Here is a 27,778-nt window from a genome sequence, read left to right as displayed (position 1 = left end):
TAATTATCTTTTTCATTAAAATAATTGGAAATGCAATAACATAGAGTAAAAGAAAGATTTATAAAATCTTATTTTAAACATAATTTGATTGTCAAGTTATATCCACCAGAATGTATTTCGATTTCTGTGTAAACAAGTCAGCCGTTTAAATCTTTAAATAATTAAAATAAAAAAGATTAATTAATCTGCAATCCTTTGAAATGTTAAAGTAATTTTAAAGCATTTAAACACTGAAATATAAAGTAATTTCTTGTTTTAAGATTTCTTAATAAATCATCATATATTAAAAAAATCATTTTCGACTGGACACCAAAATAAATTAAGCCTAGGACATTTTAAAATGACTGTTTCGCTGTTAATTGTAGTACGATAATAGTCCCGTGTAGTTCTATGAAATCCGCTCTCCCAGACTTTACATTCTTTCTTTTGAGAAGGCGTTAGTTTAATGCTAATTTCTTTTGAGAAGGGGTTAGTTTATTGCTAATTACGGGGAAGGCCGACGGGGTTGTACAGGCATTTTTGGCAGGTCAGCGTGCTTGCTCTTCCTTTTGAACTCTCCAATCCCACTGACCCTTGTGCCGCATTCCTCACAGGAGGAGAGAGAAAATACCCATAATGTATTAAAAAAAAATGAATGATTTGGAAGCCATCCGATGTGCATCGTTCAATCACGCTTACATTTGAAATGGCATTTTGATCACTAACTCGTAGATGAAATAGACGTATCTTGTTTTAGATACGTCTATACATTTCTATAAGAGATTCTGTCTGTCGGTCTGTCGGTCTATTACATATGAATGTGCAATAGAATATTCACCCTTATGCCACGCTTAAGTTCAAAATAGCACTTCATATGTGTCCACGCATCTTTGCAATTGTGGTGTGGCTGTCGGTCTATCAGGCCGTGACGCTTTCTATATGTAACTAGGAGACACTAGTGTACACCTTTGTGAAACATGACGAAAGAAATTTTGCTTTACAAGTGTTCGGATTAGTATTCATATTTATTCATAGAATTATGTCAGTAATTTTATTATCTTCTCTTCTCTTCTCAATATAAATAAAATGAACTCATTTTTCCCGTGTGAGTTTGACCTTAATAGGATTAAAAATCAAGACATTACATGCAAATGTAATGTGCAAAAACTGCAACACAGGATCTTAGATGTGCTATAGGCCTACTATCCTTACACTTTCTCGATAACCGTACATGCCTATATTTTTTTTCGGTGAGAGTTCACTACCAAAATCGGTTAGAATCAAAGGAAATTGTAAAATCTTTTCTCTCTAATACATCCCTCTTATTCCTGCTCCCACTTAACACTGTTGAAAATGCGTCCACAAGGAACAGTACGATTAAACAATTTGGAATCGTAAAGGGTTATTTAGACCATATTTTTTTCTTTTTCTCTCTCTTTCTTTCGCTTTTCTCCCACAAAAAAAATAAAAATAAAAAATATTAATATTAACTTTTTCCCTTTTTTTATTTACCGTAGAACGCAGACTGCGGGACTATTCGGATTTTACTTCCGGTTTTGACAACTCTAACCGAGGAATCTGACTATGAGCTTTATTTATTACTGCTTCCCACTAAAAAGTTATTAAATAAACAAACACTTCCGGAGTTACAATTTATTATTACAACGCAACGATATTATGAAATTACTTGCATTTCACTTAAAAAACAAAAACAAACAACAGACAACAAAAAATAATGAACGCGCTCAACGTCCGATTAAGATTAGATTGTTATGTTTTGCATTTTTTTCTGTAAGACGCACACTGCGAGACAACTTGGTTTTTACTTCCGGTTTTGACGACTCCAACCGAGGAATCTAACTATGAGCTTAACTTTTTTTCTTTTCTTTTTTTTACACAGTGATCACCACTTATAAAGGCCCGGAAGCCACTCAGGGATAAGGATTATTGCAAGTACATTACGTTAATGTGGAGATTTGATGAAGTGTTTACTTAAGGGGTCGGTTCATTAGGAATTTGTTAACGTTGAACTTGAACACATCCAAGTTGTAGTCAGGTGGGAAGCAGGCAGACCGAACAGAGTTCCACAGGCGTGCAGTTCTAAGAAAGAAGCTTTGTTCATGGAATCCACGTTTTGATTTAGGCACAGATAAAGAGTGGGGAAAATTTTTCACAGTGGATTCAGCTAGACGGGTGTTTTTCGTGAAAGATTGGCGAGGGGGGACCAGAGATTGGAGTTCAGACGAGCACCTGCCATGGAAATAACGATAAAACAAGGACAGGCTCGCAACGTCTCTTCTGTGGGAGAGAGGTTGCAGGGTAGAGAAAAGGGCATCCCCCACTAAGCCACCAAGTCTATTTTGTACTCTGTCAAGGCAGGATAGGCTGTTTTTAGCAGCTCCTGCCCAGATATGGCAACAGTATTCCATCCTTGGACGTACTTGGCTTTTATATAGATAGAGAATTGCATCAGCAGTGAGATATCTTCTGGAGCGGTAGAAGGATCCCACCATCTTTCCAGCGACCTTGGCAACAGACTTGATGTACGTGTTCCATTTCAGATCAGGAGTAAAGGTCAAACCCAGAAGCTTGTCAAAACACGGGGCCTCACCCAGACGAGAGCCATCCATCCCAATTGATGCCAGATGGGGATCAGAGCGTTGATGATGTAAGGACAGGAGTTTGGTTTTGGATGCATTAAAGGTAACCAGCCACGTCTCCCCCCACTGAACCACGCGCTCGAGATCAGAGGAGAGAGAATCAGAGAGAACTTTGTCATTTACAGCCTTTGATGTGTTGCCGTAGATGGTCGTGTCATCAGCATAGATGTCAACGAATGATTTCAGTATGTGTTTAGGGAGGTAATTGATGTAGATCAGGAAGAGAGTTGGGCCCAGGATTGACCCCTGAGGGACTCCAGCATTCACTTATTAGTGCTTTCAACTGCACATTTTTTAATAAAACAAACATTCCGTTTTTTACAAATTACTATTACAACGCTACGATATCATGAAATTACTAGCATTACACTTGAAAATCAAAAATATAAACATAAACTGCGCGACTACTCGGGTTTTAGTTCCGGTTTGGACTACTCTAACCTAGGAATCTAACTATGAGCAATTTATTATTTACATTTATTATTTACATATTTATATCGGGAAATTACTTGCATTCCAATTGAAAAACAAAAACAAAATAAAGAACCCGATAAAGGTCCGATTAAGATCCGAAAATATGATTGCTTTTTCTTTACTAAAGAAATCTGTACGTGTTTAAATTAACATTTATGAATGCTTCTTCTTCATTAACGGGGTTACATTTGATATATATTTAGTTCAAACATACAAATGCTGTTGCTTACGTTACGTTCGGGAAAGTCAGTTCAAACTAAAACAATCTGACACTGTTTTATATAGTTTTTAAATTATTTACCCAAAGTTAACACATTCGCCAGAGTCCGCGACGATTTGTCTTCTCCAAATACATCCATAAACACTGTTCTTCGAGATGATTAAACATTTTACATTAACTAAAAACACTAACAAATCAGACCATTACGTACAAGACTACCACTTCTTTTTACATTTTCGCCTTTTTTAATTTTTTTTTTTGGGGGGGGGGTCCATTGGTCTACTAAGACTATAAGAACCATGTATTTTCTCTTTTTATTAGACTTTTCCGTTACACCAAATTGAGCCACAGCAACGCGTGGCAGGGTACAGCTAGTTGGTGTATAAAATATTATCTTTTCTTATGATCAACAAAATAAAAACACACAGTTGAATTTTATTTAAAGTGGATAATTTTTTAATTTTTTTCGGAGGCGAAGTATGTCTGACTTGCTATATACTTTCCAATGTAAGTCTTTCTAATACGTTTTTAATTGTAATACGATAGAACTAAACTACCGCGAGTCGAAAAAAAAACGCGAGTCATTTCCGATGAGCTAAAGAGGGAAGAACAACCTGATCATTACTGTTCTTCCTTTAATTTTTTTTCCTTATGGATATGGGAGGAGGAGGAAGAGAAGCATAAAAGACGAGGCTGTACTCCATCAAATATTTTAACGGAAATTAAAAAATGATATTCAAAGAGAACAATCATGGCTCTCATAAAAATATTAAAAATAAATAATAAAACGTCTTAAACAAGAAAGTTTTAGAAAAAAGTGAAATAAAAGAGAAAAAACGTATAAATCGGTATAGAACGCAGAAGGGAAAAAAAAGAAAGAAAATATCTGATTATAGAAATAGATTTGAGGTTCCCTATTCCTTTTCTGTTGTTCCAAATTATTCTTTATTTTACAGAGGATGATTATGCCCGTCAGCCGTGAAACGCACCGTGGCATTAATAAGCTGTTTGCAATGCTTGATTGTGAATACTTTTGACTCCAGCAGATAGCCTTATAAGCTCCCCGTTGATAGAAGGAGCTGTTTGGTTCTTTGACGCATTGTAAGTAGACAGCTTAATTGATAGTGGCATCTCTCAATAGTAGAAACAGCAGCTTCGTCATAGTCAGATCAGCCGTTTTCTTTTACATTGTAATAAGAAAAAAAAAACGTCAACAATTTACTTGCTTGATGACATCATGTTTTTTGATATTTTATCATTTCATAGAACAGAAGTGCGAACGAATACATTTTCAAACAAGGTACCTGAGCTCAATAAGCTAACAGAAAGCTGTTCCTATCTTCTTTCTCACGTCTCAACTTTGACTCTCGGTTTCCGGCATCATATCCTGACACGTAGCCTTTATTTTTAACTTCAAATGGAAGTTTCCACTTTTTCTGCTTACCCAGCCTTATGTAAAAAAAAATAAATACACTGTTTTTAACATTATTTTTGCACACTATTACGTAACCTTACTACAGCAGGACAGGCTTCAGTTTGTAACGTCATATATTTTTGAACGCTCAGATCCAATGAAGGTTTATATTTTAGATACGACCAAACATCATTATAAGAGGCTTAGTCCGTAGACCTCTCCGTCACGATTAAATTATGAAATAGCACTTTACTTTTTCTGTCAAGTTAGGGTTTGAAATAGCATTTCCATATGTATGCGGATATTTAAATAATAAAAAAATTATCTGTCAGTTCGTCAGTCAGTCTGTCACGTTTTCCACGCCTCTATGAGATATGCTGTGTTTCGGTCGAATAGTCTGTCAGCCAAGCTTCGGTTTAACATGAAATTTTAACAGCTGAATGCAGCAGTTGAATGAACACTTTTTCATTGTTGGGATCGTAAAGAATAAAAATAACTCGAGGATAAGGTTTAATGAGACTGAGACGGTTGACAGTGGAAAGATGAGAATTACTATGAACGTATTAAAAATTGATGAATGGTATGGATTGTATGTGATTGTTTATGGTGTGATCCGTAACTGATACTTATTAATGTTTTTCACTCTTATTCAAGTAAGGCGTGTGTTCATTTTGACGATTTCGGACAATGAAGGAAATTTAGAAGCCAAATGTCTGTTCGCATTGTTTGAATTGCAACATGTTAATACAGACAGGGGAGTAGAAAGCAGTTTGAGAGAAGAAGCTATTAGAATAGAAGACTTTTAAACATTTAGGGATCTCTAAAATGTCAGATTAGTCGGGGGTATATACGTTGAGAGGAAGCACAAGTGTTACGAGCACATTCCATTAAAGTATTCGTAAAACAGACATATGGATGCGACATTACAGCGACGGGGTAGGGGTTAGAGCTTGGTTGGTGGTTCGAAACCTATAAAACTGGAGACTCTTTCATCGGACCCACTCTAAATGGTATAGACTAGTGTTAAATGGACCAGCTCACTGGATTTGAGGACGACTAAGTCATAATAAGCTAGGAAGCAAACCCCTGGTAATGTGTGACATACAGATGAGGAGTTATTGCAAATATGATGTGCTTATGGAATTACCCGCTGACGTTAACCATTAGAAGAGGGGATAGAATTTTTTTTCCGTTTGATAGCAAGAAATATACGTCCATCAGTACAGGAAGACTTGTCAGTTACGACGTCTGGACACAGTTAGATTAAAATTAGCGGCTTTGTCGGCCGGGTGTGCTTACTTTCTAAACAACCATTTTATTGCTTAATAATTCGATTCAACAGACGCACCTAGTAATACTTTATGCGTCCTAGCTTTTTATCAGAATCTTTGTCCGTCACATAGTCATGTTCAAGTTGAAACAGCATTTTATCGCTACACGCCTTGTTTGAATGGGCGAATATTAAAATGCTTGTTCTCTTTTGTTTCTTTCCGGGTAGTTTTCTACTCGGCATATTACTGCGATCATTTTAATGGAGAACACATGTAAGGGGAGACAATTGAATGCCGGTTCCTTTCTCGGTATGAATAGGAAGTCGGCTCTAGGCATCAGTTCGTTGCGTCTCCCATGTTTTCGGTTCAATGAGTATTTAAATTCAACATCGCTCGTCCAATAATTGGGACTGTGCTTTTTATCTTCAGCTTTCGAAGAACCATTACAATTACAAAGAAGCGTTTTTAGAGATGTTGATTTTTATTTTCTTTTTTTTAGTTTTTCGTTTTTCGCGTACGTGTTGCACCTTTTCGCAATTATGTTTTGGTTCTGTCAATTACTAGTGATATTTATATTTGTGAATTATTTTTTTCCACAATTATACTTGGTGGATTAAGTGATGATGATGAATAGCCTTTCAAAACTCTCTACGTCATCGAAACTGGCATCAATGGAATCGTTGTTCAAAGAATTTTAATTTACTTCTGATTCTGAAGGTTTACTTCAATTTAAAAAAAAAAGAAACTGCGTATATGTATATATATATATATATATATATATCTGTGTGTGTGTATCTTTCTTTTGTTTTAATTTTCTTATCAATTTGTTTTTCAGGGGGATGGAGCATTCTATCAGATGCCAAACATTCAGCCATAGTTTAGTTACTCCAACAGGGAGATTTTTTTTTTCAATTCTAACTGTCCCCTTATGTGCTATTGTTTGTATTTCTTTTGCACTTGGTTCACTGGGAATATTCGCCAGATAGATATATATATATATATATATATATGTATGTGTTTGTGTGTGTGTCTGTATGCGTATGAAGAAAAAATAGTGGCCAGACAAACAAACAAACAAAGAGGAAATAGAAACTTTAGATATATAGATTTTAACTATTTTTTTATTGTTTGCTTTTTTTTTCAATTAGTTTTCTTCAATACATTTTATTCATTCTTCGAGTATTTACCAATTTTCTGATTTATTTTTGTTTCCAGAAACAGTGTCGGTCAAAGTTCAAAGATTACGGTCGCCATGTCGAAACACGCGTTCTTGATGTTTACCCTGTTCCTCACAGCTGTAGCAGAAGAAGGTAAGTAGAAAAAAAATCTACTTCTTCTCATTCGTAATTTCCCACATTATCAAAATACTCCTTTTCTAAAAATCAACGCAGCATATTTTTGTTTTGATCCTATTCCATGTTTTTCTTCTTCAAAAGAAATGCCGGCCTTTTGTTTCCTCAGAACAAGCATAATAAAATTTCGATGCGAAACACCGAAGCCATAATGAACAGGAAAAGAACAGATATTCATTTGATGCACCAATTCAATCTATGCGTTAAAAAACGTTTTCTAATGTATTGTACTAGCAGGGCTACCTACAAAAGTGTGACATATTAATTTTAGTTATTGCAGACCATTATCCTCATCCTTTCTTAGTTGTTTCACGACGTTTCGGCCAACTATTCCTCCTGCCTTTGTCAGACCGTGACGGATAGGAACTCTGAATCTCCTGACTGCATTCACTGCAATTACTGTCTTCCGTAGTTGTTGGCGATTCCAGAGAAATAGTTGGTCGAAACGTCGTGAAACAATTAAGAAAGTATGAGGATAATAGTCCGCAATAAATAAAATTAATAAAAATAATACTCATCTCAATAATGAATTCTAATTAAATAATCAAAGTGTCACATTTTCCGTCATCTGTGGCCTTTAATAATGAAAGAGTTAGATTTAGATAATTTGTGGAGTTAATCGCGACTGTGTACATCGTAGGGCCCAAGGTGCGATGAGTTCATCAGAGCAAATTCTATTAAAGTACTTGTAAAACTGACATGTAATATTGTGGCCATGGTACAGAGATTGAAGCTCACTCGATATTGCAGGACGTATTAGATGTTAGACACGTTTTATATCCTCCTGCCTAAGAGTGACAGACTAGTGATACATACACCAGCACAGATGTGTCCATGCATAGGCAAAATGTGGCTTTGTAAAAGTATAGCATACCCTCAGGTGTGAGTACCGTCTCTCTATCTTTCTTCTGTTCCCGCTCTCGTCTTCCCACCTCTTTTTCAACCATCCAGCCTATTCTTCTTCATAGACATACACACAGACGGCTCTCCTTTATACAGAGTTCATAAGGAATGATTCGACACAACGTAAGTAAATTCTTGATAAAAGTTTCAAACTTACTTCTCTTTAGTACATAAAATTGGTGAAAACCCCTAACTCTAACCCCGTGTTGAAATCTATGTCAGTTAAGAATGAAAGAGTGAGAATTTTTTTCTAAATTTTAGATATTTTTTAGAGAAATGCTGATCGAGAATATAACAACTTTATAGGTGATTGTTTTGCAGTTTTTGACTTTTAGTTGTAATATACGCATTCACAAATGCCCTTTATAATAATAAATGGCATTGCCTTTAATAAAAGGCATATACGAAGTAATTGTCATAAGGTTCAATCAGTTACAGTTTTACATTTGTGGAGACAATGAAACGGAAGTAAGACACACGGGAATTACGTGATCTGTTCGACTAATTTTCATACGAGTTTTAACAAGAGTATATTAAATGAATAAATGAAGCAAACTCTATTAAAATATATAGTCGTATAGATAGGATGTTGTATCTATTTTTTTCTTTCTATATTTGGTAACCTTTTAAAGAACAAATAGATAGCAAAATATGACCATTTAAATTGATTAATTGCAATTAAGAATGGACAGGTGTGTTTGGTTCAGAAACAAAACTACAGACAATAATACAGTCGGGAAAATTTCTACATACTTTCGTTATCAAGAAGTAGTCACTAGAAGATCGCCATCATCATCGTTGTCGTCGTCGTCATCAAAATAAGGACTTCAATTGAAAATTCCAAAACATAAGTGCTTTTTGTTTTGTTTTTTTTACATAGGCGTCACCACTTATCAAAGCCGATAGGCCACTCAATGATAAGGGTTAAAGAGTGTAGAGAGTCAACAGGACAATATAGTAATCGATAGTGATGGAAGTTCGTAAATTTGTTAACTTAAGTGGAACGGCTCATCAGAAACTTGTTCACGTTGAACTTGAAGACAACCATATTATAGACAGCTGGAAAGCAGGAAAACGGAAGACAATTCCACAGGCGTGCAGTTCTAAGAAAGAAGCTTTGATCATGGAATCTATGTTTAGGTTTAGGCACAGATAAAGAGTGGAGAAAATTATTGATAATGTTTTCAGCTAGTCTAGTGTTTCTTGTGAAAGTTTGGCGAGGGGGGGCCATAGATTGAAGCTCAGTCGAACACTTTCCATGAAAATAACGATAAAGCAGAGACAAACTCGCAACATCTCTTCAGTGAGATAGAGGTTGCAGCGAAGAGAAAAGGACATCTCCCACCAGGCCACAAAGTCTATTTTGAACCCTATCAAGGCAGGACAAGTCTTTTCTAGTAGCTCCTGCCCATATGTGGCAACAGTATTCCATCCTTGGACGTATCTGGCTCTTATATAGATAGATAATTGCATCAGCAGTGAGATATTTACTGGATCGATAGAAGGATCCGACCATTTTTCCAGCGGCCTTGGCAACATATTTGATGTACGTATTCCATTTAAGATCAGGAGTAAAGGTCAAGCCCAGAAGCCTGTCAAAACTTGAGGCCTTCCCAAGACGAGAGCCATTCATTTTAATTGATGCCAGATGGGGATCAGAACGTTGATGATGTAAAGATAGAAGCTTGGTTTTAGATGCATTAAAAGTAACCAGCCACTCCTTTCCCCATTGTACAACGTGATCAAGATCAGAGGAGAGAGAATCGGAGAGAACTTGGTCGTTTACTGTCTTAGATGTGCTACCATAGATGATAGTGTCGTCAGCAAAAATGTCTACGAATTACTTGGGGATCAGAACGTTGATGATGTAAAGATAGAAGCTTGGTTTTAGATGCATTAAAAGTAACCAGCCACTCCTTTCCCCATTGTACAACGTGATCAAGATCAGAGGAGAGAGAATCGGAGAGAACTTGGTCGTTTACTGTCTTAGATGTGCTACCATAGATGATAGTGTCGTCAGCAAAAATGTGTACGAATGATGTAAGGATGTGATTTGGAAGATCATTAATGTAGATCAGGAAAAGAGTTGGGCCCAGGATAGACCCCTGAGGGACTCCAGCATTTATACTGTGAGCTTCTGATTTTTGCCCATCAACTACTACTCTTATGAACCTATCAGAGAGAAATGATTTAATAATTGAGAAGACATTTCCAGCTATACCATAGCTGGAGATCTTGTGAAGTAAACCTTTATGCCATACCCTATCAAAGGCCTTAGATATGTCAAGAGCAGAAAGGTTGTCTTTGTCGAGAGATTCGCTAATCCTATGAGATATAACTGTAAGCACATCTGCTGTAGATCTAGCAGAACGGAAACCATATTGTGTGTCACTAAGGTTATTTTTTGCTGAGATGGTTGATTACTTCTCTATTTAACACAGATTCCAGCAACTTACTCATGACGCACAGGAGACTTATTGGCCTGTACTGAGAGGGGGATGAACGATCACCTGAATTCTTAAATACAGTGCATAATGATGAGATTTCCCAGAGTGATGGGAAGCAATTTTCCTTAAGACAACGTTTAAACAGTTTTGTAAGTATGGGTGCTTGTTCTGATGGAAGTTTTTTGAGTACTATAATTGGAATGCCGTCAGGGCCGGTTGCTTTACTGGAATCAAGTGCTACACAATATTTCTAACATAATCATGGAAGATGTGTTATATACGTTTTGAAGGGGGTACATATTATTTACGTTACGGTCTGTACATATATTATTAAATGTTCCTTGTAGTTGACAACATACATATTTTAAATGTTCATTTAGAGAGGAGACAGAGTGACAGTAGGTACATGTTGAAGACATTTATACGGAGAGAGTTCATATTCACAAGACATATACTTTGAGGAGAAGATGAAGTGGTATATATTGATACATACTGGAATGATTAAACACATTACCTTTTCTCGTTGGAATGATGAACACAGAAAGACGGCAGTTATAAAAACATGATGATATTTTATTCTTCGACCGGTCGGAAATGATTCTGTACTTCAGGAATTCAAAGTCGTTACATGGTTCCTTCTAAGCCTCCCGCTTCCAAGAGGGCCCCCTGACACTAACTGAGAATCGGTTAGATCCTATTTGCTTCTCTGATTCTCTGATCTGAATTTGATTCTGCTTGTTAACTCTTCGAACCCTTTCCTATACTGAGAAATCATTTCTGCTATGACGTCACACGTATGTCTGGCAAACGTTACCACAACTCACGTGTTTCAAACATGCGCGATTTGCACATTTTGAAACCATTTCTGACGACCAGGAAATTTCCCATTCTCTTTGTTTTACAAAGGAATTTAACCTACTTAATAATTGTCTACCCGATATTTTTATTATGCATTCTTTCTAAGAATGTGAATAGATTTTCTAGCCAAATTTTATTTATAAAATATTTTAAAAGAATTAACAATTTAACTGGACATTCCATTTAAAACCTATTGTTCTTTAAAACTTATCTACAGGGTTCGATTCTGGTTTTATCTGATACCATTTTCATTTAACTAATTCTCTTTTTTTACTTACATGAAAAGGGGACAGTCCTTTTCATGTAGCAGATCATCCAACCAATGGACTTAGAGCGCATATTATTGAGATTTGTGTATGCTATTTAAATTCGAAAAGTGTCAGAGCTGTTAACATACCTTTTCAAACTGAAGGGTGACAGACAGGTCAACATGCACTCTGACAAATAAATTTGACAGACAGCCAAGAATGGGTTTCAAACTTAAACATGAAAGACGTACGGCAATGTCATTTCAAACTTCAAATTAATCAAACTGCGAAAATTTTAATTAAAACTCAAATGTGGTGGACAGAAAAAATCTTTCAAACTTTAACATTATTTTAATTTAAGCATGATAAATAGGCCAAAATGTTATATCAAATTCAAACGTGGCAGAAAGATGAAAACGTACTTTCAACTTTACGTGTGACAGACAGATAAATTGTTATTTTAATCTTATTCTTCATATAACGAGTGTGCGAATGAGTTTAATACGGAAATTGACGCCTCTAAATTAATGCCTTTTAAAAGTTTGAATACAAATTCGCGATAAATATATTTTATGGAAATCGCTTCAGACAATGTATAAAACCACTTTATATAAGGAGCTAAAGAAATACTACTTCAGAGTCAAAAACTAGTGTAGATGGTAGATTAGAAACATCGCTTTTATAATAGGATAACTCAAGGACAAAATAAAGAAAGAGATACGAGGTTGTCGAAAAAGACTTAAAATCTACTTCCTACTTTCTAGTAAAATTTAAATTGAAACTTATTTATTCAATTTATTTATTTATTTTATTTAATTAATTAATTTAATTTATTTATTTAATTTATTTACTTAATTTATTTATTTAATTAATTTAATTTATTTATTTATTTATTTTATTTATTTAATTACTTTATTTAATTCATTTATTTTATTTATTTATTTAATTTATTTATTTAATTTATTTATTTATTTTATTTATTTTATTTATTTAATTCATTTATTTAATTTATTTATTTAATTTATTTATTTTATTTATTTATTTTACTTTTTTATTTAATTTATTTATTTAATTATTTATTTGTTTAATTTATTTCTTTAATTTATTATTTAATTTATTTATTTAATTTATTTAATTTATTTATTTTATTTTTTATTTAATTTATTTTTTTATTTATTTATTTAATTTATTTATTTTATTTTATTTATTTATTTAATTCATTTAATTAATTTATTTATTTTATTTATTTATTTTATTTATTTATTTCATTTATTTAATTAAATTATTTATTTAATTTATTTATTATTTTTTTTATTTATTTAAATTGCGACTTAAAAAAGGTAAAAATATACTGAATTTAGACTTCTACTAAATGCTTATTTCCATTGAAAGCAAAATGAAATTATTTTGCTTACATGTTATGCAAAACATGATTTCCGGTTGTGATCAAGAATTGAAATACAATACAGTGTACGGTGATAGGTTCTTAATTTTCAAAATGGCAGTTTTGCAGTTATAACTCTTCAGTTATTTATTGTTTATAAATCATAGAGAGTGGGCACCACGGACAGAACCTGTAATACAGACGCTTAGACGTATATAAAACCGAGGACATTTTTATTGATTCTTCGCAAATATAAAAACAGCGATTCTTTCAGTGTTTGTTAACGGTAACAATGTTCCGCATGTAATCAATAGAATGTCAGTAACTTTGTCTTCAAAATCTTCTTTCGATATTCATCAGAGCAATATTGTCAGAATTAGGTTTATACTAGTGTGTCCGAGCCAACTCAAATGGCGGTATAATTTTCATCGGTTTTATATTTACCCAGAACTGCTTTATATATATATATTTAAAATAGTACGTATGCCCCATAAGGATAGCACCTGCCCCGTTTTTGTGTTTTATGGAACCATTATGGCAGAGTTTTTGAGAATAGCTCGCGTTACTCTAAAATTAACAGATTTTATACCACCAGTTTCTAGCTTAGTAATAAGGATGATAAAACAAGGTGGAGATAAAAATAAAATATTTAAGCAGTTAAATAAAGCATTTGTTCGTTATCCTGATGCTTTTGAATCGTTTAAGATAAACCAGACTATATTGATAAAGGAAATCCAAAACTATATTAGCAATGTATAAATGGATTTATAATTACATATAATAAATTTATATAGTTAAAAAAAAAAAAAATGTATATATGTAAAAATAAAATATTTTTAACCTTTATATATCTAATTTTAAATAAATAAGAATGTAAATATACAAACTACTAACTATAGTGGGGGTGATAAGTAGTTAAATGGATTAATCCAAATCTTATAAATACAAGACTGATAAATTAAAAAATTAAAAAATGTATCCATTTTAAATGGATAGTACCAGTCAAGGATCCGTCACTTGACACTCAGCCCAACAGGTGAGGGGCCGGAGACCGGCCCCTCACCTGTTGGACTGAGGTACACCGCCTGGGTAATACCTAGGAGGTCCACCCTCCCAGGCCTTGCCACTGGGCTTTCCGGTGGGGCAAGTTTATTGCTTGCTGCCTGAGGCGCCCCGACCGGGGAATGCCGACGGGGTTACTCAGGCAATTTTTAAAATTGCAGGAGTGCCCCTCCTTTAGGGGAGCCTGCTGGGTTACCACTTTCCGGCCTTGTGCCACATTTTGCTGAGTGGACAGCAAATAAATATAATCCATTTTAAATGTGGAAATTGATGAATCGCACAGGTAAGAAATCCATTTTTATACTATGAAAAGGTTAGTAATTACAATTAAGAATAGGAAATTGGGAAAAAAAATTTTTGTAACTTGTCTTCTTCCTAAGATTAAGGGTGGTGGTGTTTGATCAACACTGCTGGGGAGCCATGATGTAATACACTGTTTTGTTTTTAAATCCCCGAAACAGTGTTTCATGGTAAACAACTGATGATCCCTTAAAAAATATAAAAATTGGTATTATAGTAAATTTGAGAGTTGATGCAGTGATTGCAGGTGATTAAATGACTTACTGACTAGATGTTTTTTTTTAATGAATGATAAAAAATAATTTTTTGTGTGGTTTCAAATGTTAAAAACTTCAAAGAATATATATATATATATATATATATATATATAGATAGATAGATAGATAGATAGATAGATATCACTTGAAAGCAATATTGTTCCTCGTTTTCATAGAATATTCTAGTACTTTATGTAACGTTGCTATTGTGTCGCGTGGGGGACGAATATACATAGAAATATAACTACACGTATTAACATTTGAAATACATATCTTTTTTAAATGCAAATGTTTTAAAATGATTTAAAAATAAAACTCATCATGAAAGCTGATCAGTTTTGAATCTTTCTTTTGTTGAAAAGTAAAAAAAAACTTCTATTTTCAATTTTAATATTATTTTATAGTTTAATTATCCTGTACAAAATAACTAATAAGCAAAAATAGTGTAAAAATTGAATTTAAAAATCCTATCTTATTTGTTACATAGGTATACCCCATTTAATAGAGGCCAATAGGCCACTCGAGGATAAGGGTTAAGAGTGTACAGTAGTCAATTGAACAACATAGTAATTGTTACTAATGGGAATTCGATGAATTTGTTAACTTAAGTGGAACGGCTACTCAAGAACTTGTTTACGTTGGACTTGAAGACAACCATATTGTAGTCAGCTGGAAAGAAGGAAAACAGAAGATAGTTCCATAGGCGTGCAGTTCTAAGAAAGAAGCTTTGTTCATGGAATCTACGTTAAGGTTTAGGCACAGATAAAGGGTGGGGGGATTATTTATAGTGTTTTCAGCTAGACGTGTGTTTCTTGTGAAAGTTTGGCGAGGGAGGACCATAGATTGAAGCTCACTCGAGCACTTGCCTAAAAAAAACGATAAAGCAGAGACAAACTCGCAACATCTCTTCTGTAAGAAAGACGTTCCAGGGAAGAGAAATTGACATCTACTACGAGGCTACGAAGTCTATTTTGAACTCTATCAAGGCAGAATAAGTCCTTTCTAGAAGCTCCTGCCGATATTTGACAACAGTACTCCATCCTTGGACGTATCAGCGGTGAGATATCTACTGGATCGATAGAAGGATCCCACAATGTTTCCAGCGGCGTTGTAAACAGATTTGATGTATGTGTTCCATTTCAGATCAGGAGTAATGGTCAAGCCCAGAAGCTTGTAAAAACATGAGGCCTCCCCAAGACGAGAGCCATTAATTTCATTTAATGCCATAATCTATCTATACTCCTATAAATTCGGTTTTCTTTTGCGTGTATCGATATTCATATTAAACCCCCTCTTTTCTATTTAATAAAAAAATACAATTTTCTTATTTATGGGTTCTGGAATTGCATTCACTAGCAAAAGATCTAGCTAATTTGCATATTCTTTTAAACATTCATTTTAATTAATTCCTTATTATTTTTTTCGGTTTTCTCAGGGGGTGATCATCTTTAGTTTACTATTACGTGTAATTATATTAATGCATATATTCTACATGATTTATACTTGCATAATATTTGCGTAAAAAGTTTACAGTAAACACAAAATTGTTTCCATATATATTTATGTGTACGTATATATTTTTGTTTATATCTATAAACGTGAACGTATGTGTCTGTCTGTGTGTGTACATTTTCCTACACAATAACTCTGTCAATTTTCAGTCTACAGACTCGAAATTTGATACACAGGGTACTGAGATTTGGGAAAATCTTTATGATCGATTTTCGGCCAGAAATTTGGCCGTTAAGGGGTCAAAGTTCAACGATTTGACCTTTGTGAACTCTACCAAACTCCTCCGACAATTTTGGGTCTAAACACTTGAATTTTTAGATATTGGCTCTTCGGGCATGGATCTAACTTAATAACTCGATTTGAGCCCAAAACCATAAATTTTAAGGGGTAATAATGAGGGTCAAAGTTAAAAAAATTTACCGCTTTTTTTTTTTTTTTTTTTTTTTTTTTTTGCTCAACATACACTTCCAAACACCCGGGCAACGCCGGGCTGAAATGCTAGTAATAAATAATTTAAAAAGTATGAAAATCCTAATTATTTTTTGCTGTAAAAAAATCGCAATTTGTGGCAAATATTTTATACCTTGCGGCCATTTTATTTCCAATAATTTATTATTCTTAAATCATCGATTCGTATGTATTGATTTTATTTAAATTCATTACATTTAATATAAATGATTTGGCATGAACGACGTCTCTTTTTAAAATGCCTGATGTGTCGTCGTTCCACAGTGATATTTTGAATTCTTCACTGCCATACCACATCGTAGGTAAAGAGTTGGGCGTTTAAAAATGTTTAATTTTCAAACAGAAAAATGACACAGTATTGATCAACTGCGATGTTAGTATTATATTTACAAAAGCAGATTAAAGTAAAATATATGTATACTTTTTCAACCTGCCAATGATTTGAAGTGAACAAACGACATGTTTCTTTATAAGAAAGCATATTTCAAAAACCAATCACACATACTGAAATAGAGAACGTCATTTGTAGTCAAAACCAACTCCTCTCCAACCCATAAAACATTAGAAAGAACCTGTTTTAATGTTAAAATGCTTTTGGTGAAAATGCATCTGCTATAATAATACTAATAAAGCTAAGATTTACATAGCTTTCACAACCACTATCTTATCCCACCGTCAGACGATGCACTTTTTAAAGTCTATCATAATTTACCTGCATTTACAAAAACATCATATGTCTTCCTCTGTATCAAGACGAATTTTAGTTACATGAAAATAACACATTTTAAAACATATTGCAAAGTATTAAAATTACTTGAAGCTATATTTTTTCAAACCAAGCAATTTACATTTTAGAATATTATGTATGAAATTAGTTTCAACATTTTAAAATGCTTAATACAATTGATCACGTGACGCAAAGTGTGGCGTCGTCCCGTAATTTATTTTTTTTTTTTGCTTCTGTAACAGCACTAGTTCGTTCTCTTAGCGTCTAACTCCACGTGTTTATTCTTGTGAGTTTTTTTTTTTAATTTTCTTTTTTCCTCGAGTGTGTTTTTATTGAGGTTCTTACTAATTTGTTTGTTTTCACCTGAAGATGCTTAGACGCAAAATCGAAAACGTTTATATATATATATATATATATATATATATATATATATATATATATGTGTGTGTGTGTGTGTGTGTGTGTATGTATGTATGTATGTGTGTGTGTTACCCATGACAGCTTTTGCCTGAACCATTTCTACTCGAATATATGGTATTCTTTAAACGACCAGCACATTCTCTCATTCCCAGTCATTCTATTTTTTCGCCAGATTGGCATTTTCTAAAATAAAAGTGGGTCGAATAAAGCGATCAATGTTCAAATTATAAGCAGTGACTAACATGTAGATCAACTAGTTCAAAACAATTTCTATCAAAACTGTTCTAATGTGGCAGCGTTTCATAATCAGTAAACACATTAGGATTTCAATTGTGTTAATTGCCCATTCGTTTTCAAAGATCGAACGGAGAGGGTCGTCTTGAGAATTGGTTTATCATTTTTCATTTTTCTTTCAAGATTCACCTTTTCAAAATGTTAATAGAAAAAAAAAACATTTGAAGCAGTTGATTAAAAATATCTAGAACATTTGTCAAAAAAAATTGATGTTTTCGTTTCGTCAAAAAACATTTCACTTTTTAGACAAATACAGCAATGCAGACGAAGTAAAAAGTAATTTTCGACTTCGTAGCAAATCCTTATTGAACAAGTGAAGCATGCATAGTTCCCTCGTGAGTGCAAAGTGAACGAGGCATGAAAAATGACTAAGTTCAGCATTTTACCCCCCATTTAGCCCCAAAAGTTCACAGGGGACGTCAAATCCTGGCGAAAATGAACAAACGGTGCAGTTTTAGGCCTTAATATATGTAAATTGGAGTTCTGCATCATGAAAAAAAATAGACTAAGTCCATCATTTGCCGCTTCCCATTTAGCCCCAAAAGCCCCCAAGGCCTTAAGATATTTAAATTTAAATTTAGCACCATGCAAAACTTCTAAATAGACATATAGAAAATTTTGGACAAATATAGAAAGATAGTCCTAAAAATGGAGTGTTATTATTAGGCCTAAAAGAGCCCCTGGGGCACACCCAAGAGTTATCGCGAAGTATAGACAAACAGAATTACATAGAAGTCAGTTAGTTACAACTTTTCAGGAAGTTTCATAAAAATCCAAGGTATCAATTTTTTTAATAAGCACAAAAGTGTCAATTTTAGCCATTTTAACCCGAAATGCACACCGGAGGGGGGGTAACCGGAGTTTTCCCAGAAAATCCGTTCTATTACTTTTTTAATCATATCATCTTTAATGTTAAGGCAAAATTTAAAAAAATTCCAACACGTTGTTATTGGTTGGTTGGTTGGTTGGTTGGTTGGTTCGTTGTTGGTTGGTTGGTTGGTTCATTTTGGTTTACGGCTTATCAACCCTTTTCAGGTTATTTAATGGCGATTTCAAAGATTTTGAAGAAAAGGTTTTAATAGAATATATTTGTTGTTTTCAAGTCGGTTTTTATTTAACCAAAAGTTGGAACCCTAACAGGTACTACCACTCCAAGTCAGAGTGGACCTGGGAGCAATGCCAATTAAAGGGTGGCTCCACACTCGCCAAAGTCCTCAAGCTGGGGCCTCACCACTGGATATAGTTTAAGGTCATATCCAGGACCACGTAGTTATTGAGAAAAGTGCGGACAGATGATTGGACAAAGGTGAATTGAATTTACAGGTCCATCCTTCTTTTGTCAGGGGACAAAAAAATAAGAACTTTTCGAGGCTGGTTATTTGGATTATTCGGACTATTATTCTCATCTTTGATGTTATTGCCACAACGTGTTGAACAATTTGACCTCTGACCTTCTTCATCCTGTCCATAGCAGTAGAGCAACGAAACTTGACACAGTTATTAGTCTTTCTCTACATAGTAACCACCCAGAGTTATGCATTTCTCCCATCGTTTGATGCAGCTCTGGAGACCGTTTTCAACCACGATGTGACTTCAAAAATCAAGTCTGCATCCCTTTCAAAACCAACTTCATTATGTATTTTTATAGTTGTTTTTTCCTGTCATTCACACAGTCTTCTATACAGATCAGTCCTCTGCCGCCGTCTTTCCTTTTCACGTAGAGTCTGTCAATATCGTCCTTTGGGTGTAGTGCATTATGCATGGTCATGAGTTTCCTGGTTTTCTGTTCGAGGTGTCTCAGTTCTTCTTTTGTCCATCCTATAAACGGTCCAGAGTATCTCACTAGTGGCACTGCCCATGTATTTATACCTTTTATTAGGTTTCTACTATATAATTTAGTTTCCAGGAATTTTCTTGTTCTCCTGGGGTATTCCTTTCCAATTTTCTCTTTCATTTCTGTTGCTCTGATAGTGTCCGCTTCCAGAATTCCCACGTATTTATAGTCGTCTTGTTCTCCTAGTGCCTTCATTTCTGTTTGGTTGGGTAGTTTTATAACTAGTAGTGCGCACTTTTCCATTTCAAATTCCATTTGGATATCTTGGCTGAAGATCCTGGTAGTGTTAAGTAGTGTCTCTAGCTCCTTTTCGGTCCTTGCAAAAAGTTTCAGATCGTCCATGTACCTCAGGTGGTTCATTTTTCCTCTGTATTGGGGAACTTGTATCCGCCTTGGCACTTTTTCAGAATACTATTCAAGGGCATCACGGTTATGATGAACAGTAATGGTGATGATGAGTCTCCTTGGAAGATGCCTATTTGTATGTTAATTTCTGTTACGTGTTGTCCATCAGCTGTCAGTTCCAGTCTCCATGTTTTCATTGCATTTTCTATTACGTTGGTGATCGCGCTTGGTATTTTCTACATTTTTTGGCATTCTATTATCCATGCTTGGGGGGAGTCCTGTCGTACGCTTTTTTGTAGTCGATCCATGCCATGGCTAAATTTTTCCTCCTCCTTTTTACTTCCTTTAGAATCTTTTGATCAACATATAGCAGATCATGTGTTCCTTTTTTTTCCTTTTTGGTATCCTTTCTGTTCCTCGGGGATGAGTCCACGGTTATTCAGTGAGTGGTAGATTTGTTCCCTCAGTTGTTCTGTCAGTATCTTCCACATGGTGGGTAGGCACGTGATTGGCCTATAATTGCTGGGGACGGTTCCTTTCTCTGTGTCCTTCTGTAGCAGTGTGGTTCTTCCTTTGGTCATCCAGTCTGGCACGTTTGCTTCCTGTATACATCTTCTCAGGTTTTGGGCTAGCCTTTCGTGTAAGGTTGTGAATTTTTTGAACCAGTATGCATGTATCCCGTCGTGCCCTGGTGCTCTCCAGTTTGCCATTTTTCCTATAGTTTTCTTTAGGCTTTGCTGATTTCATTTACGGTTCCTTCTTCGATTTGTTGTAACTCTTCTTTCATGTCTTTCAGCCATTCGACATTTCTATTGTGATCTCGTCGCTCTTCCCATATGTTACTCCGGTAGAGTTTTGTTTCTGTCGGATTTGGTTGTTCTGTTTTGTGTTTTTCCTCCGTTCATATTTTGGTAGAATTGGCGTTCATTAGTTTCAAATGTTCTGTTTTGTTTGCATTGTTCAGATTTATATCTATATCGTCTCAATCTCGCTTCTTTTGCTTTATTATTCTTATTCTTATTCTTATTATTATTATTATTATTATTATTATTATTATTATAATAATAATAATAATAATAATAATAATAATAATAATAATAATAATAATAATATAAATACAAAACATCTGACGATATAGATGCCTGACATATTTTAAGAAAGTGAAAGTTTTTTTTTGTTTTTTTTTTCTCTTAAGAAAAATTACGTTCGGCGTTATATAGTTTCTCTTTCGTCATAAACCTTTATTTTCTAAATCACAAGAAAACAATCACAAAAAAATAGAAAACATAGATATATATTCTTTGTTTTGTAAGATTTTATGACTTTTTGTGAATCTTATACAATTTTTATGCATTTTTGGTTTCATTGCGAAAACGAATGGAAAAATTTTTAGAGAAAAGAACTGAAAGAGCATGAAAAAAAGTGTTTTAAAAACCTATTTATTCTTAACATTAAAAAGTTGTTCTGTTTTACGGCCACGAATGCCTATCTGTGAAACAGTTCATCAACAGAAAAAAATCCAGTGGTTCCCAGATAGCATTGTTTTTTTTTTTTTTTTCAACTTGAAGCCCTTACCAGCCATTTTTTTCTAGATGAAAACTGATTCTAAACTTTTCGACTTGTCTGAATATACTATCCACCAAATTTCAAGTCTGTAGATTATAATTCACACACACACACACACACACACACACACACTTACATTCTAACTTTTATAGAAATATAGATAGATTACATTCTAACTTTTATAGAAATATAGATAGATTATATTTGAAACGTGAATGTGACAACGTCATAGACCAATGAATAGACAAAATCTGAGTGGATACAAGTATAATAAGTTCATCGAAGCACAGCTTGTAAAAATATTTGTAAAGCAAGTACGGGTATTAAACATTTCCCCGATAAGATATGCATTGGATATTGGCAAACAGTGTGGGAATATTTATTTTACTTTGATTCATCCCATGCACATTGTCACTAACGTAAAAGGTAGAATGACAGCAATACAGGATGAAATGATAAATTTGTCGCCATAAAGAAAACAACACTACAGATTTACTTTAAAACCTTTATTAAAAAAATCAATTCAGGTAACTTGATTATAGACTAGAGCTGACATCTATTTAATGTAGCTACCTCCAGCTTTAATCACCGCCACGATCGGAACTGGGAACATGCCTTTTTCATGAGCGCCAGCGGGAGCTCGGCGAATATTCGGCGGATTGTGGCGATCAGGCGTGTTGGAGATTGTGTGTGGGGGGGGGCATGTTATTGATGTTATTAACGTATGACCAAATGGAGTAGTCCAGCTAATTCAGGTCGGGGGAGGAGGAGCGGGCCTGTGAGAAAAGGGTACAAAGTCGTAGCGCTTCTTCTAAAGTCAAGCTTGGACCTCTTTGGACTTGTGCGCCGGCTCCGAATCCTGCTGACATACCCAGGGTTTTCCACCACACTCCAGCACATTCAGGTACAATTTGGTGTTGACTTTCAAGCCGATTTCGAAGATGTGGGGTCGTATGATGTGGCCTATACTTAAAACAACACCAAAGAACATAACCGTGGCCGGAAACTTCGTTGAACTGTGCCCTCAAGCGTTGAACAGTCTGGATTTGCATTTTGACGGTGCTGGCAACGGTCCTGTTGTCATAACTTTGGTCGGTAGAGAGTATGAGTTGTATAGCGGGGCATTTCCGATCTCGCTCGTTAATCATTGTGTCAGTTTCAGATATAATAGAATGCATCTATCGCTCTTGGGATTTGTACACAACTGGCCAAATAGTAGATGGTCTGCAACAAAAAACTGGTTTTCATCAAACGGAAATGGGATCATGTTGTCTTTTCTGAGGCGATAATTTTATCGTTCCACTTGTATGTAAAAAAATTAACACTTGAGTAAAGAGATAGGTAGCAATATGGTGGTTCATATTGCATTTAAATCTTTAAACACAGTGAGCAGAAAGGGAATTCCAAAAGCTATGAGAATCGCCTGTTTGACATGCTTGCTCATTTCTAAACATTCGATAGCATAAAAGTCAGAAAGAAAGACTCATGGACAGAGTTTCGGTTTAATTGCTTCCCCACGAGGATAGAGTTAAACACAAGATCATTTTTTTTTCAGGTGTAGAAAATTCAACTTCTAAAATTGGGCACTCTGGGTGCAAATAAAAATTGAAATGTTCTTAATCTAGAAGGTTCTCTTCTTCGCCAACAAAGGGCATGAAAGATGCATTATCAACAGATGCTACACTTTACTCTTAAAAGACAAATGCATTATTTAACGCATTGAAAATAATATAGGTCCGTTCAGTTTGCCAGATTGGCGATTAATGGAATATTAAGATGTAGCATTATGGACCAAAATAAATCCTATTCGAAATTTTAATAAAAATGTTTGTCTGGTTTTGCAAGCGGTGAAAGACCTACGACGTTATGATTTTGCCGTTCCAGAAAGGAGGTGTTGATGTCCTGTTACATATGTAACGTAGTCGTTACATGTACACATTCGGTACCTACACGTTGTATGCAGACAGCCGCAAGAAAACAAAGACAAGAAACAAATTTGAATTACTTTTTTCAGTTGAAGCAGCAGATATTTATGTGCAGGTGTTTCTATATAACACGTATTTCTATATATTTATATGCACGTATTTCTATATATTTATATACTCGTATTTTTAGAATAACACATTTCTTGTTCAGAAGTCTTCTCGTATTACAATGAGCTTATCAAGACTCTACCAAGTCAAACACATGGTACTCTGGTTCTGTCCGGTAAGCTTTAGGACGCGTCTTTCTCTGTCGCTCTCGGATCACATGTGTAATATGTCTATTTCTGTCCTTCTCGGGTAACATATTTCTTTTTTATATAATCTTTTTCTTTCCTTTTTCCCCGCTGTGACGTCACCTCGCACACGGCTCGATTATTTGCATACGTTGGCTGTCGTACAGCTGCTGATACTGATGCGTTCGTGATCTGTTAAACGCACAGCAGCTTGTATTCTCAAACAGCCATCCGTCTGGTACTGATTAATAGGGCAGCATATTATTTTCATTGTTTTGACTCTCGGTTATATATTCGACACAGACACGGTTAATCAACCGAGAACCGCATCACTCTATATAAAAGTATATAAGATATCAAGGGATGGTGGGATCCTTCTACCGCTCCAGAAGATATCTCACTACTGATGCAATTCTCTATCTATATAAAAGCCAATACCTGGGCAGGAGCTGCTAAAACAACCTATCCTGCCTTGACAGAGTACAAACTAGACTTCGTGGCTTAGTGGGGATGCCCTTTTCTTTACCCTACAACCTCTCTCCCGCAGAAGAGACGTTGCGAGCCTATCCTTGTTTTATCGTTATTTCCATGGCAGGTGCTCGTCGTAACTCCAATCTCTGGTCCCCCCTCGCCTATCTTTCACGAAAAACACCCGTCTAGTTGAATCCACTGTGAAAAATTTCCCCCACTCTTTATCTGTGCCTAAATCAAAACGTGGATTCCATGAACAAAGCTTCTTTCTTAGAACTGCACGCCTGTGGAACTCTGTTCCATCTGCACGCTTCCCACCTGACTACAACTTGGATGTCTTCAAGTCCAACGTTAACAAATTCCTAATGAACCGCCCTCTTAAGTAAACACTTCATTAAATCTCCACACTAGCGTACTGTACTTGCAATAACCCTTATCCCTGAGTGGCTTCCGGGCCTTGATAAGTGGTGCCCACCGTGTAAAAATATAAAAGGGATACGCACTCGAGAGTCAAAGCAATCAAAAGAATATGCTGTTGTCCTAGCCCTACTGATTAGGCAAAACGTTGCTTAACTTCGGTGATCTAAAAATAACCGAGATAATACGTGGTTATGTCTCCTAGTCTGCAATAAGATGTATCTATCTAGTGTAAGTGTTTCAGGATGGAAATGATGATTAAATTTCAAATCTTGTAAACATCATGACGGACAAATTCTATGGTGGAGACACAACGACGCGGTAAAGGAATAAGAAAGCAACATTTAAGGGTGTGAAATCAAATGAAAAAATAGTTGAATAGAAGATATTCATCAAAGAATATATTTATTTATATTCAACAAAATGTCTGTTTATCGACGTTAACTTTTTTTTTCAAAGATGAGCCGCGTCCTTTGAGAGGTAAACAGACTTTGTTTAACTCGAGTCGTCTAACTTTTAGTTCCTATCTGTTCGACCCGACCGTTCCTTTTTAAAAGAAATATGATTTCTGATAGTATTTTTCTGATATCGATCCAAATTTTAAGTTTGCCTTCAGGGATTTTGACAACGAATGAATTAAATAAATGATAATGTTTTCACTTTATAATCTTAACGAAAACATAGGATCAAAAACACATTTTTCACAGATATCCCCTTGACGTAATATCGAAATGAACGTTGCTGCCAATAGAAACAGCTTTCTAAGATAGATACAAAGATTTTCGTATATATATATGCATACATATATATATATATATATATATATATATATATATATATATATATATATATATAAAGTCGACCCTGACGAGTTGGGGAGAAATAAAATTTTTATGAAAACATAAAATCATAAAATTGTCATCTCATTAACGAAACAGCTGTGATGAAAAGATCCAAAATGAAATAAACAAGAGTTATATAAAAGAAAAAAATGTAAGACTTTGAATTTCAACAAAACTTTGTACTATATATATATATATATATATATATATATATATATATATATATATATATATATATATATATATATATATATAAGAAAATAGTTGCACACTGTTTAAAGACAGTTGGTTTGACTATAAATTGGAATATTTTGAAAACTTTAGGTGTCATGAAAATAATAAAATCATTTTTATGTCCTTTTGTTGGTGTTGTAAGTCCAATATTTCGTTAAAAATAGCTTCATCAAAGTAGTTAGTCAGTTGGTAGGTTTTTTTTTCTTTTTTCTTCATTTTGTTGTTATGGAGGAAGAAAGTCCTGGAGAAGAAATTTCTTCTCCAGGACTTTCTTATTCTATAACAACAAAATGAAGAAAAAAGAAAAAAAAACCTACCAACTGACTAACTACTTTGATGAAGCTATTTTTAACGAAATATTGGACTTACAACACCAACAAAAGGACATAAAAATGATTTTATTATTTTCATGACACCTAAAGTTTTCAAAATATTCCAATTTATATATATGAATTTATATATATATATATATATATATATATATATATATATATATATATATATATATATAAGAGAGAGAGAGAAAGAAAATTAAAACTGTAAGTTGATATTTACAATCAAATTTATTGTTCGACTGAATACTCCAAGTATGGAGTATTCAGTCAAACAATAAATTAAAGGGAATTAAAACTGGCAGTTTTAATTTTCTTTCTCTCCTGTGTATTCAGCTTTTTTATTTGGTTGGTCGCCAGGTCGTTGAAGACAAGATTCAAGCAAAGAGGGACAGTCCACAAACGTTGATATTTATATAGATATAAATATGTATGAATAAACTAAAAAAAATGTTATAGATTATAGACATCATTGTAAAAATGAAAAGGCTGTGACCAAGAGAAGGCATACCGAAATGACTAGGAAATGTATTGAGTCTCAGAAATTCGGAACTTGCGATTTTTACAAGTAGTGTAATAAATAATGAACAATAAACAATTTCCCCCTCTTCAACAACGATGAAGTTGCTTGCAAGTTAACCATGAAGACTGAACAGCTTACCCGGCTATTCACTTCCAAGTTCACCTAAAACACAGCAAACCACTCCAAAATAAAATTCGATATGCAAAAGCCACACTCCTAGATCTGTTAATCACATCTTCTGATGTCCAGCATATGAATAATCTTGATCTCACACCTGATATAGTTATACAGAAAATGTTGTGCTAGGCTTGTCTTTGTTCTCTCCCCACTCCTCAAGAAATATCTTGCCGAGTTTTGCCTCACTATTAGTACTATGCTTCCAGTATTCAAGAATTTTAGTGAAAGAACCGAACCGCTCAATTATCCCCTCATCAGTCTCCTCCCCCGCTTCGCTCAAATCTCTGTGTGTTTAATCAATGAAGCGGTATTTTATCACCTCATAAATGCTAAACTTCCATACACTGAATAAAGCAGAAGACGTTAGGGCGGTAGCTCTTGATATATTCAAAGTCCCCGTTCCTAAGGTCGCTGGAAAAATGGTCGGATCAATCTATCGGCCCAGGAGATATCTCACTGCCAATGCAATCCTCTACCTGTAAAAGAACCAAGTGTGTCCTAGGATGGAATACCTTTGCCAGGAGCTGCTCTTACACCTTCTCTGCCTTGACAGTATTCAAAACCGACTT

The 27,778-nt window shown here is 34.6% G+C and overlaps 1 protein-coding gene across 1 annotated transcript in view; it reads left to right on the top strand.

Annotated features, from left to right (window-relative positions):
• Positions 1 to 27,778, top strand: part of LOC145246740 (neuronal acetylcholine receptor subunit alpha-10-like) — a 550,490-nt gene that overhangs the window by 241,419 nt on the left and 281,293 nt on the right. The window contains exon 3 of the mRNA XM_080108500.1: positions 7,234 to 7,328. Within this exon, the coding sequence (XP_079964626.1) occupies positions 7,271 to 7,328 (58 nt within the window). The 5' untranslated portion in view covers positions 7,234 to 7,270. The remainder of the gene's footprint in view (positions 1 to 7,233; positions 7,329 to 27,778) is intronic.

Source organism: Euprymna scolopes, chromosome 24 (assembly GCF_053919585.1).
Source record: "Euprymna scolopes isolate OS-2025 chromosome 24, ASM5391958v1, whole genome shotgun sequence".
Classification (NCBI taxonomy): Eukaryota; Metazoa; Mollusca; class Cephalopoda; order Sepiida; family Sepiolidae; genus Euprymna; species Euprymna scolopes.
This window is presented reverse-complemented; position numbering and strand designations above follow the sequence as displayed.